Source organism: Oncorhynchus gorbuscha, linkage group LG19 (assembly GCF_021184085.1).
Source record: "Oncorhynchus gorbuscha isolate QuinsamMale2020 ecotype Even-year linkage group LG19, OgorEven_v1.0, whole genome shotgun sequence".
Lineage (NCBI taxonomy): Eukaryota > Metazoa > Chordata > Actinopteri > Salmoniformes > Salmonidae > Oncorhynchus > Oncorhynchus gorbuscha.
Genome location: NC_060191.1, coordinates 57760120 through 57773631, shown reverse-complemented (window position 1 = coordinate 57773631; position 13512 = coordinate 57760120). Strand labels below are relative to the sequence as shown.

The 13512-nt window shown below is 44.6% G+C and overlaps 1 protein-coding gene across 6 annotated transcripts in view; it reads right to left on the bottom strand.

The window, feature by feature from the left end:
- Window positions 1-13512, bottom strand: part of nf1a (neurofibromin 1a) — a 117021-nt gene that overhangs the window by 87315 nt on the left and 16194 nt on the right. For all 6 annotated transcript variants that reach the window (XR_006833559.1, XM_046313983.1, XM_046313984.1 and 3 more), the window contains exons 3-9: window positions 12960-13043; window positions 6196-6386; window positions 3876-3982; window positions 3692-3759; window positions 808-883; window positions 460-617; window positions 205-378 (exon numbers count right to left, since the gene is read on the bottom strand). Coding sequence is in view for 5 of the 6 variants with exons in the window: in XM_046313983.1 (XP_046169939.1) it covers window positions 205-378; window positions 460-617; window positions 808-883; window positions 3692-3759; window positions 3876-3982; window positions 6196-6386; window positions 12960-13043 (858 nt within the window). In the remaining variant the exon portion in view is untranslated. The remainder of the gene's footprint in view (window positions 1-204; window positions 379-459; window positions 618-807; window positions 884-3691; window positions 3760-3875; window positions 3983-6195; window positions 6387-12959; window positions 13044-13512) is intronic.

The window sequence follows — 13512 nt, the reverse complement described above, 5'->3', positions numbered from 1 at the left end:
CGTTGTAGATAGAAATGTCTAAACAGAAAAGGACATTGTCAATTTTACTCCACAACATAAATGACGAACATAAAACCCAGACAAGCATCCACAAGCATTGCTACACTCGCAATAACATCTGCTAACCATGTGTGTTTGATTTGATACCACTGCTGTAGCATTCCCTAGCCCCCAGATGGCAACAGAGTGGTTGGTCGTTCTGACCTTGAGGTCCACCACGAAGGACTGCACCAGGAGGAAGATGCCGGAGTGGTCCTCCAAGTTGATGTAGGTGGAGGCCTTGCACAGTTTGACACAGGCGATGGCAGCACTCTCTGTTAGTTGCTTGCTGCCCCCCTGGCCTGCTAGGGCCTTCCTCAAGCTCTCCAGGAACAGCTTCTGTAGCAAGACAGAGAAAGCAACTATAAGTCACACTACCTACTTAAACTCAGTGTGTGTGTGTGTGTTCTCTCAGCTCACCTTGTTAGCCTTGCTCTCCTCCACCACCTCTCGAGAGATGACGTGTGTGATCTCGGGACAGAGGATGAGGAGAATGATCTGTAGAGGCCACACCGCTGCCTTCCTCTTGGCACTCTCAGCAAAGCTGTCCACCAGGTCAAACAGCCTCTCCGCAGCATCTAAAGGGCGTGCACAGAGACAGACACACATGAGTGAGATAGCCCTAAACTCACCAAACTTCTCGAGTGTCCTTAACTGTTCCCTACAGTCCCTTTGAATCCTTTTTGAGATTTAACATGGAATTTTTTTAATGTGCATGTTGTGACAGTATCTGTTTCAGTCCAATACAAGGCTATTGAGAATACTGACCTGCCATGTCTGTCTGTGGTCTCTGGAAGAGCGTGGTAAACTCATCAGGGTAGTTCTCCACCCAGTTCCAAAAGGCCTGCGGAGGAACAAAAACATGTAACTGTCCTCTAGAACAGACAGCAGCTAAAGTACCAGTCACAAGTTTGTGCACACATACTCATTCAAGTATTTTTCTTAATTTCTACATTGTAGAGTAATAGTGAAGATATCAAAACTATGAGGAATGACTTTTGAAGGAGTTCCCACATGGTCCAACTCATCCCAAACCATCTCAATTGGGTTGAGGTCGGAAGATCGTGGAGGCCAGGTCATCTGATGCAGCACTCCATCACTCTCCTTTGGTCAAATAGCCCTTACACAGCCTGGATGTGTGTTTTGGGTCATTGTCCCACAAAGCGCAAACCAGATGGGATGGAGTATTAATGCAGAATGCTGTGGTAGCCATGCTGGTTAAGTGTGTCTTGAATTTTAAACAAAGAGACGGCGGTTGGAACCAAAAATCTCAAATTTGGTCTCCTCAGACCAAAGGACCAATTTACACCGTTCTAATGTCCAATGCTCGAGTTCCTTGGCCCAAGCAAGTTTCTTCTTCTTATTGGTGTCCTTTAGTAGAGTTTCTTGGCAGCAATTCGACCATGAAGGCCTGATTCACACAGTCTCCTCGGAACAGTTGATGTTGAGATGTGTCTGTTACTTGAACTCTGTGAAGCATTTATTTGGGCTGCAATTTCTGAGGCTGGTAACTAATGAACTTATCCTCTGCAGCAAAGGTAACTCTGGGTCTTCCTTTCCTGTGGTGCTATGATGAAACTGATAACCAGTTCATCATAGCGCTTGGATGGGTTTTGCGACTGCACTTGAAGAAACATTCAGAGTTGTTGAAATGTTCTGTATTGACTGATCTTCATGTCTTAATGTAATGATGGACTGTTGTTTCTCTTTGCTTATTGGAGCTGTTCTTGTCATAATATGGACTTGGTCTTTTACCAAATAGGGCTATCTTCTGTATACCCCCTACCTTGTCACAATACAACTGATTGGCTCAAATGCATTAAGGAAAGAAATTCAACAAATTAACAAGGCACACCTGTTAATTGAAATGCATTCCAGGTGACTACCTCATGAAGCTGTTTGAGAGAATGCCAAGAGTGAGCAAAGCTGTCATCAAGGCAAAAGGTGGCTACTTTGAAGAATCTCAAATATATTTTGAATTGTTTAACACTTTTTTGGTTACTTCATGGCTACGTGTGTTATTTCATAGTTTTGATGTCTTAACTATTATTCAACAATGTAGAAAAAAATAACTGGAATGAGTAGGTGTCCAAACTTTTGACTGGTACTGTACGTTTCCATGAACTTGTCCAGTTATTTTTTTACAACAGTTAGAATGTTTGCATAGAAAATATATCAACTGCCTGCTACGGTGCATTTCCATTCAACTGTCTTGTCGATAAAAACAGTTGGACGTAATGAAGTCAGACCCCCCCCCTTACTAAAATAAGGGCCAAAACCTAGGTATCGAATAAACATGAAGTTTGTTTTCGGCAATTTACACATTAATAAATTGGTGACAGCCTGTCTGCCCTCCCACCCATCTGCTTCATGTCTCAGGTAGCCCTCCCTCCTATCTGCTTCATGTCTCAGGTAGCCCTCCCTCCTATCTGTTTCATGTCTCAGGTAGCCCTCCCTCCTATCTGTTTCATGTCTCAGGTAGCCCTCCCACCTATCTGTTTCATGTCTCAGGTAGCCCTCCCACCTATCTGTTTCATGTCTCAGGTAGCCCTCCCTCCTATCTGTTTCATGTCTCAGGTAGCCCTCCCTCCTATCTGTTTCATGTCTCAGGTAGCCCTCCCTCCTATCTGTTTCATGTCTCAGGTAGCCCTCCCTCCTATCTGTTTCATGTCTCAGGTAGCCCTCTCTCCTATCTGTTTCATGTCTCAGGTAGCCCTCCCACCTATCTGCTTCATGTCTCAGGTAGCCCTCCCTCCTATCTGTTTCATGTCTCAGGTAGCCCTCCCTCATATCTGTTTCATGTCTCAGGTAGCCCTCCCTCCTATCTGCTTCATGTCTCAGGTAGCCCTCCCACCTATCTGTTTCATGTCTCAGGTAGCCCTCCCTCCTATCTGTTTCATGTCTCAGGTAGCCCTCCCACCTATCTGTTTCATGTCTCAGGTAGCCCTCCCTCCTATCTGTTTCATGTCTCAGGTAGCCCTCCCTCCTATCTGCTTCATGTCTCAGGTAGCCCTCCCTCCTATCTGCTTCATGTCTCAGGTAGCCCTCCCTCCTATCTGCTTCATGTCTCAGGTAGCCCTCCCTCCTATCTGTTTCATGTCTCAGGTAGCCCACAAAATCCAGCATGGAAATAATGTAAGAATTGACTACTACATGCCATATTTAAATAAGTCTCATGTGGCAACGTATTGCAACGGTCCGTGCCATAGTGAAACTTGCACTCCTGTAAAATAATTGGATAGTGCAACTTGTATTCAGCCAACCAGAAAAGCAAATAAAAGCAATTCAGGCCTTCTGGAAAGTCAGGATAATAGTCAGGATAGTGTCCTGCAAAGATATATTATTTTGAAGTTAAATATATATTAAGCAAATTAACTTGTGGAGTTTTATAGTTGTGTCTGGCATCACATCACGTACCTTTTAAATTATTAGTCAATCATTTATTTTAAATACATTGTTTTCATCATCTTTTGCCAAATAAACCTGGGTCAATGGAAACCTGCATAGTGATGTCCTCAAAGTGGAACATTTTATTTTAAACATTTCACCATCAGCCAAGAGGTGGCAGTAGTGAAAACCACAAATAATATAATACACCAACTTCATAAACACAAAACAGCAACACTGAATACAGATATATTGGCACACAAACCTTTTCCAAACTGTTAATGACAGCAAGTTGGGCAGGTTTCTTCAGGGCTTTGAATTTGAATACCGTTTCTGAGAGGACGCAGTGAAAAGTAATAGAGTATTAGCAAAAAACATCAAAATACACAGAATCCAGGAGTTAAAAAATACATGAAGTATGACATACAGGGATTTGAGTGAGTAGCTACCTTGGAGCAGTCTTTTAAGTTTGAAGCAGTCCACATTGATGTACTGCATGAGCTCTATATCATGGACATCCACAGTGTCTTCTGAACAGACTGTCAACTCCTGCAACCTGGGGGAGAACCCAATGGATAAGGAATTTTAAACACTGCCAGGGAACAAGTTTGTCCTGTCAAACATGATATCCTGAGATTTTATTCTACCACAGCTTCTCATTAGAAAGGAGGGAAAGAAGAAGGCATGGACAATAGGGAAAAGAGGACAGCCTTGTAGAGCCTGGCTTTTTGACATCCCATCTTCTTTCAAGACAGAACACTGACATGTGGATCAATGATGTGAAACGTTCAGAATGTTGCAGATAGAAACGTTGCCCCTGACGAATGATGTGGCGGTCTTTGTCTCAATTCTTCCAACTTACAGTGCATTTGGAAAGTATTCAGACCCCTTAAAGTTTTCTACAACCTTATTCTAAAATGGATTAAATTGTCCCGTCCCCCCCGAATCAATATACACACTATGCCGCACAATGGCAAAGCAAAAACTGTTTTTTAGAAATGTCTCACATTTACATAAGTATTCAGACCCTTTACTCAGTACTTTGTTGAAGCACCTTTGGCTGTGATTACAGCCTTAGTCTTCTTGGGTATGACACAACAAGCTCGGCACACCTGTATTTGGGGAGTTTCTCCCATTCTTCCCTGCAGATCCTCTCAAACTCTGTCTGGTTGGACGGGGAGCGTCGCTGCACAGCTGGGGCCAGTTTTCCTCCAGATGTGACGATTGGCGTTCAGGCCAAATAGGTCAATCATGGTTTCATCAGACCAGAGAATCTTGTTTCTCATGATCAGAGTCCTTTAGGTGCCTTTTGGCAAACTCCAAGCAGGCTGTCATGTGCCTTCTCCACATATGAACTCCAGAGCTCTGTCCGAGTGAACATCGGGTTCTTGGTCACCTCCCTGACCAAGGCCCTACTCCCTTGATTGCTCAGTTTGGCCAGGCTGCCAGATATAGTTAGAGTCTTAGTGGTTCCAAACTTCTTCCATTTAAGAATGATGGAGGCCACTGTGTTCTTGGGGACCTTCAATGCTGCAGACATTTGTTGGTACCCTTCGCCAGATCTATGTCTCGAAACAATCCTGTCTCGGAGCTCGACAGACAACTCCTTCGACCTCACAGCTTGGTTTTTGTTCTGACATTCACTGTCAACTGTGGGACCTTATATAGACAGGTGTGTGCCTTTCCAAATCATGTCCAATCAATTGAATTTACACAGCAGAACTCCAATCAAGTTGTAGAAACATCTCAAGGATGATTAATGAACAGGATGCACTGGAGCTCAATTTCAAGTCTCATAGTAAAGGGGCTGAATACTTCTGTAAATAAGGCATTTGTTTTTTTTTGCAAAACATTTTAAAAACCTGCTTTCGTTTTGTCATTATGGCTCTTGTGTGTAGATTGATGAGAATAAGGCTGTAAATTAACAATTTGGAAAAGTCAAGGGGTCTGAATACTTAGCAAATGCACTGTATGTTGTGTGGAAAGACATTTCATTTGTAAGTACTGAAATTATAAGTTGTCATGGTAAACTTGTTGCTCATGACAGGCTGCAAATATTAACCACATTTCATGACAATAACTCAAAAGTGATAGGAAATATGCTTGTTCAAAGTTTGGAATTTCAGTTGATTACTATAGCACCCCACTTGGGCCAATCAGTATCATTTTATAAATGTCAGATCTCTATAGCTGGATGTATCATTCATCGTAGTGACGAACGTACGGAGACAGATCCACAGTGCCCTCCCCAATTTCATCATGAGGGAAAATGAACCTAATAGAACAATAAAACAGGGAATCCTGATCGCACTCTTTACTTTCTATAACGTTGCACCATCCTGAACATCCTGGGTGGGGAGGGAGGGATTTCGTTCATGACTGGGCTAACAGTTCAGTCACGGTGACCTTGTCCATGACTGGCTGCTAAACGGAATTGCTTAGGTACACAAACAAGTTAACTTCTCATATGACATGAGCAGGAATGGGGGCACAAACAGTCTCTTCATCATGACTTCTGAGGGCATAAAATAATTTGTAATACTACACTTCTGGGAAAATCAGGTCTAGTAGAACTTTTTAAAAGACAATTGCATTTTTTGACAAAAGACAATAAACGTAGATCAATTGCCAAGGACCTTGGAAGAACAACCGGGTGGGCAGGCTATTGTTCCAGCCCTGTACTAACACACCTGTTCAACTGCTCATCAACAGTGACATTGACACAGAATTAGCCAACACACTCTGTAGCTCCTCAGGATCAGGCATTACCTGGTGGAGATGCGACTGAAGACGGCGTTGAAGTTGTTGCAGCTGAGGGAGAAGAGGACCCCTGAGGCGGAGGCACGGAGTTCTGCAGCGTGCTGGTGGCCCTCGCGGTACGTGTGGATGAAGTGACAGATCTCAGGCAGCAGCTGCTTCACCAGCATGGTCTCATCCAGGCGTAGGCAGTCCTTGGATTGCTGGGGGGACAGTGGGAAGAGGAAGACATAGAAAAAGAGAAGGAAAACCATGAGAGGAAAGTATGTGTGCAAGCTGGATTCTTTAGGTTATCTGAGAAAACAAGGAGTGCTTTTCAGGTTATCAGTTGCAACTTCTCACATACAGTCATGGCCAAAAGTTTTGAGAATGACAGAAATAATCATTTCCACAGGTGTTACTATGGAATACTGAAGCATAATTACAAGCATTTCATAAGTGTCAAAAAGGATTTTATTGACAATTACATGAAGTTGATGCATAGAGTCAATATTTGCAGTGTTGACCCTTCTTTTTCAAGACCTCTGCAATCCACCCTGGCATGCTGTCAATTAACTTCTGGGCCACATCCTGACTGATGGCAGCCCATTCTTGCATAATCAATGCTTGGAGTTTGTCAGAATTTCTGGGTTTTTGTTTGTCCACCCACCTCTTGAGGATTGACCACAAGTTCTCAATGGGATTAAGGTCTTGGGAGTTTCCTGGCCATGGACCCAAAATATCAATGTTTTGTTTCCCAAGCCCCTTAGTTATCACTTTTGCCTCATGGCAAGGTGCTCCATCATGCTGGAAAAGGCATTGCTCGTCACCAAACTATTCCTGAATGCTTGGGAGAAGTTGCTCTCGCAGGATGTGTTGGTACAATTCTTTATTCATGGCTGTGTTAAGCAAAATTGTGAGTGAGCCCACTCCCTTGGCTGAGAAGCAACCCACACATGAATGGTCTCAGGATGCTTTACTGTTGGCATGACACAGGACCGATGGTAGCGCTCACCTTGTCTTCTCCGGACAAGCTTTTTCAAGGTGCCCTAAAAAAATCGGAAAGGGGATTCATCAGAGAAAATGACTTTACCCCAGTCCTCAGCAGTCCAGTCCCTGTACCCTTTGCAGAATATCAGTCTGTCCCTGATATTTGTCCTGGAGAGAAGTGGCTTCTTTGCTGCCCTTCTTGACACCAGGTCATTCTCCAAAAGTCTTCGCCTCACTGCACTCACACCTGCCTGCTGCCATTCCTGAGCAAGCTCTGTACTGGTGGTGCCCTGATCCCGCAGCTGAATCAACGTTAGGAGACAGTCCTGACGTTTGCTGGACGTTCTTGGGCGCCCTGAAGCCTTCTTCACAAGAATTGAACCGCTCTCCTTGAAGTACCTGATGATCCGATAAATGGTTTATTTAGGTGCATTCTTACTGCCAGCAATATCCTTGCCTGTGAAGCCCTTTTTATGCAAAGCAATGATGACGGCACGTGTTTGCTTGCAGGTAACCATGGTTGACAGAGGAAGAACAATGATTCCAAGCACCACCCTCCTTTTGAAGCTTCCAGTCTGTTATTCAAACTCAATCAGCATGACAGAGTGATCTCCAGACTTGTCCTCGTCAACACTCACACCTGTGGTCTTTACTTCCGGCGCCGACAGAGATGGCCGCCTCGCTTCGCGTTCCTAGGAAACTATGCAGTTTTTTGTTTTTTTACGTGTTATTTCTTACATTAGTACCCCAGTTCATCTTAGGTTTCATTACATACAGTCGAGAAGAACTACTGAATATAAGATCAGCGTCAACTCACCATCAGTACGACCAATAATATGTTTTTCGTGACGCGGATCCTGTGTTCTGCCTTACAAATAGGACAACGGAATGGATCGCATGCAGCGACCCAAAAAAATGACTCCGAAAAAGAGGGAAACGCGGCGGTCTTCTGGTCAGACTCCGGAGACGAGCACACCGTGCACCACTCCCGAGCATTCTTCTTGCCAATGTCCAGTCTCTAGACAACAAGGTTGATGAAATCCGAGCATGGGTAGCATTCCAGAGGGACATCAGAGACTGTAACGTTCTGTGCTTCACGGAAACATGGCTCACTGGGGAGAGGCTATCCGAAGCGGTGCAGCCAGCTGGTTTCTCCACGCATCGCGCCGACAGAAACAAACACCTTTCTAGTAAGAAGAGGGGCGGGGGCGTATGCCTTATGACTAACGAGACATGGTGTGATGAAAGAAACATACAGGAACTCAAATCCTTCTGTTCACCTGATTTAGAATTCCTCACAATCAAATGTAGACCGCATTATCTACCAAGAGAATTCTCTTCGATTATAATCACAGCCGTATATACCCCCCCCCCCCCCCCCAAGCAGACACATTGATGGCTCTGAACGAACTTTATTTAACTCTTTGCAAACTGGAAACCATTTATCTGGAGGCTGCATTCATTGTAGCTGGGGATTTTAACAAGGCTAATCTGAAAACAAGACTCCCTAAATTTTATCAGCATATCAATTGCGCAACCAGGGGTGGAAAAACCTTGGAGCATTGTTACTCTAACTTCCGCGACGCATATAAGGCCCTGCCCCGCCCCCCTTTCGGAAAAGCTGACCACGACTCCATTTTGCTGATCCCTGCCTACAGACAGAAACTAAAACTAGAGGCTCCCACGCTGAGGTCTGTCCAACGCTGGTCCGACCAAGCTGACTCCACACTCCAAGACTGCTTCCAGCACGTGGACTGGAATATGTTTCGTATTGCGTCAGATAACAACATTGACGAATACGCTGATTCGGTGTGCGAGTTCATTTGAACGTGCGTTGAAGATGTCGTTCCCATAGCAACGATTAAAACATTCCCTAACCAGAAACCGTGGATTGATGGCAGCATTCGCGTGAAACTGAAAGCTCGAACCACTGCTTTTAATCAGGGCAAGGTGTCTGGTAACATGACCGAATACAAACAGTGCAGCTATTCCCTCCGCAAGGCTATCAAACAAGCTAAGCGTCAGTACAGAGACAAAGTAGAATCTCAATTCAACGGCTCAGACACAAGAGGCATGTGGCAGGGTCTACAGTCAATCACGGACTACAGGAAGAAATCCAGCCCAGTCACGGACCAGGATGTCTTGCTCCCAGGCAGACTAAATAACTTTTTTACCCGCTTTGAGGACAATACAGTGCCACTGACACGGCCTGCAACGAAAACATGTCTCTCCTTCACTGCAGCCGAGGTGAGTAAGACATTTAAACGTGTTAACCCTCGCAAGGCTGCAGGCCCAGACGGCATCCCCAGCCGCGCCCTCAGAGCATGCGCAGACCAGCTGGCCGGTGTGTTTACGGACATATTCAATCAATCCCTATACCAGTCTGCTGTTCCCACATGCTTCAAGAGGGCCACCATTGTTCCTGTTCCCAAGAAAGCTAAGGTAACTGAGCTAAACGACTACCACCCCGTAGCACTCACTTCCGTCATCATGAAGTGCTTTGAGAGACTAGTCAAGGACCATATCACCTCCACCCTACCTGACACCCTAGACCCACTCCAATTTGCTTACCGCCCAAATAGGTCCACAGACGATGCAATCTCAACCACACTGCACACTGCCCTAACCCATCTGGACAAGAGGAATACCTATGTGAGAATGCTGTTCATCGACTACAGCTCGGCATTCAACACCATAGTACCCTCCAAGCTCGTCATCAAGCTCGAGACCCTGGGTCTCGACCCCGCCCTGTGCAACTGGGTACTGGACTTCCTGACGGGCCGCCCCCAGGTGGTGAGGATAGGTAACAACATCTCCTCCCCTCTGATCCTCAATACTGGGGCCCCACAAGGGTGCGTTCTGAGCCCTCTCCTGTACTCCCTGTTCACCCACGACTGCGTGGCCATGCACGCCTCCAACTCAATCATCAAGTTTGCGGACGACACAACAGTGGTAGGCTTGATTACCAACAACGACGAGACGGCCTACAGGGAGGAGGTGAGGGCCCTCGGAGTGTGGTGTCAGGAAAATAACCTCACACTCAACGTCAACAAAACTAAGGAGATGATTGTGGAATTCAGGAAACAGCAGAGGGAACACCCCCCTATCCACATCGATGGAACAGTAGTGGAGAGGGTAGCAAGTTTTAAGTTCCTCGGCATACACATCACAGACAAACTGAATTTGTCCACTCACACAGACAGCATCGTGAAGAAGGCGCAGCAGCGCCTCTTCAACCTCAGGAGGCTGAAGAAATTCGGCTTGTCACCAAAAGCACTCACAAACTTCTACAGATGCACAATCGAGAGCATCCTGGCGGGCTGTATCACCGCCTGGTACGGCAACTGCTCCGCCCTCAACTGTAAGGCTCTCCAGAGGGTAGTGAGGTCTGCACAACGCATCACCGGGGGCAAACTACCTGCCCTTCAGGCCACCTACACCACCCGATGTTACAGGAAGGCCATAAAGATCATCAAGGACAGCAACCACCCGAACCACTGCCTGTTCACCCCGCTATCATCCAGAAGGCGAGGTCAGTACAGGTGCATCAAAGCTGGGACCGAGAGACTGAAAAACAGCTTCTATCTCAAGGCCATCAGACTGTTAAACAGCCACCACTAACATTGAGTGGCCGCTGCCAACACACTGACACTGACTCAACTCCAGCCACTTTAATAATGGGAATTGATGGGAATGATGTAAATATATCACTAGCCACTTTAAACAATGCTACCTTATATAATGTTACTTACCCTACATTATTAATCTCATATGCATACGTATATACTGTACTCTATATCATCGACTGCATCCTTATGTTATACATGTATCACTAGCCACTTTAACTATGCCACTTTGTTTACATACTCATCTTATATGTATATACTGTACTTGATACCATCTACTGTATCTTGCCTATGCTGCTCTGTACCATCACTCATTCATATATCCTTATGTACATATTCTTTATCCCCTTACACTGTGTATAAGACAGTAGTTTAGGAATTGTTAGTTAGATTACTTGTTGATTATTACTGCATTGTCAGAACTAGAAGCACAAGCATTTCGCTACACTCGCATTAACATCTGCTAACCATGTGTATGTGACAAATAAATTTGATTTGATTTGATTTGTTAACAAGAGAATCACTGACATGATGTCAGCTGGTCCTTTTATGGCAGGGCTGAAATGCAGTGGACATGTTGTTTGGGGATTTAGTTCATTTGCATGGCAAAGAGGGACTTTGTGTCATGCAGGTGAAAGAGGACCCAAAAGCGACTTGGCGAAAACAGAGTCTTTAATCCAGTAAAGTAAATACAAACAAAAAACACAACTTTCACTCGAAATGACGAGGACAAACTGGAGACTCGATCTTGAACAGCAGGTGAACAGCAGGTTGCCTCGGGAAGGCACTTGAACCAGACAGACTCAGACACCTGCTCACCACGCAGCATCTGAGGAAAACACGACACGACAGGGCGATACACAAACACAGCACGGTGAATTCTAGACAAGGAACCGACAGGACAGGAACGGAACACAAAGGAAGAAATAGGGACTCTAATCAGGGGAAAGGATCGGGAACAGGTGTGGGAAGACTAAATGATTGATTAGGGGAATAGGAACAGCTGGGAGCAGGAACGGAACGAAAGAGAGAAGAGAGAGCGAGAGAGTGAGAGAGGGAGGGGGAGAGAGAGGGATAGAAAGAGGGAAAGAACCTAATAAGACCAGCAGAGGGAAACGAATAGAATGGGAAGCACAGGGACAAGACAAGATAATAAATGACAAAACATGACACTTTGCAATCAATTGCAAATGTATCTCTTCATAACATTCTGGAGTATATGCAAATTGCTATCATACAAACTGAGGCAGCAGACTTTGTGAAAATGTACATGTGTATCATTCTCAAAACTCTTGGCCACTACTGTACTTTGGATTTATCCAGCTGGATATGCAATACATGTGTGGGTTAAAGTGCCTCATGCAGCTGGATATGCAATACATGTGTGGGTTAAAGTGCCTCTCTTTGGGGCAAAAGCACAGCATGTCCCACCTGGGATTCACCAGCGCTCCCATTGGCTCATTTCCAAAACTCGTTGGGTCAAATTGGCAGCCTCATACCAGGACAGATTGCATACAACTGCATGCAAAACCTGTTGCTCACCCTTATGTAGGAAATAGTCGAACACAAAACAACACAACTACTATACTTACATTTTAAAACGTAAGATGTCAAATTCAAAACGAGAGTTCCATAGCATCCATGAGGGGAGCAGCTGGCTTCTATCTGACAACATGCACTAATGAAAAACCTATACAGGAAACGTCCAGGAATCCCATTGGAGGCAGTGAAAGCACTAACAAAAGTCAAGGAAACACCTGCAAATGTAATCTTCTGCTGCACAGTTACAGAACAGATCAGAGCAGAGGCACCTATTTCAGAGGTGAAGAGAAAGCACGACTGAAGGAAGAGGTTTAAGTGTATTAACAGAGGTCTGTCTGGAAAAAAACAGAGAGAGACAGAACAGAGATCCAGCCAACCAAAGTAATGCTGACGTTGTGTTGGAAGACCCATAGCGTTTTAGAATATTGGTGCAATAAGAGCCAATATATTGAGGCCAGTGCTCTTGACTGATAATATTCAATAACAGAAAACTGTGAGTTGGGAGGACTAAAAACTAAAATGGAGAACGGTTTATACACAAGCACCCACAAACAACTGTAGTGGGATAAGTTAGAAGACCAACTAAAGGTAATGTACGGTGGGATACAGTGGATGCAGACTGTATGGGGGTTTCCTCACCGATGCTAGGCACTTCTCCAGTGTGTCCAGGATAATTAGCTGGGAGAGGTAGAGGTTCTTCTCAGCAGCTTCCCCAAATATACGCTGGAGAGAGGAGAGGTTACAGACACAGATGACACAGTGATTCAGCAAACAACACTTCCAGCCCTTTGTGTGCATCCTACACTTGGTTGAATTGGGAGTTTTCACACAATACACATGCCTACTAGAAGGTAGGGTTTAGAGGTCGACCGATTATGATTTTTCAACGCCTATACCGATTACTGGAGGACCAAGAAAAGCCAATACCGATTTTTTTTTTTTTTTTTTTTTTTTTTTTTTTTTTTTTAATCGGTCAATTCTTACACACACACACATATATATATATATATATATATATAAACCTTGACTGATTTTTTTAACAGATTTTAAAAAGATCTTATACAGTGGGGAGAACAAGTATTTGATACACTGCTGATTTTGCAGGTTATCCTACTTACAAAGCATGTAGAGGTCTGTAATTGTTTATCATAGGTACACATCAACTGTGCGAAACGGAATCTAAAACAAAAAT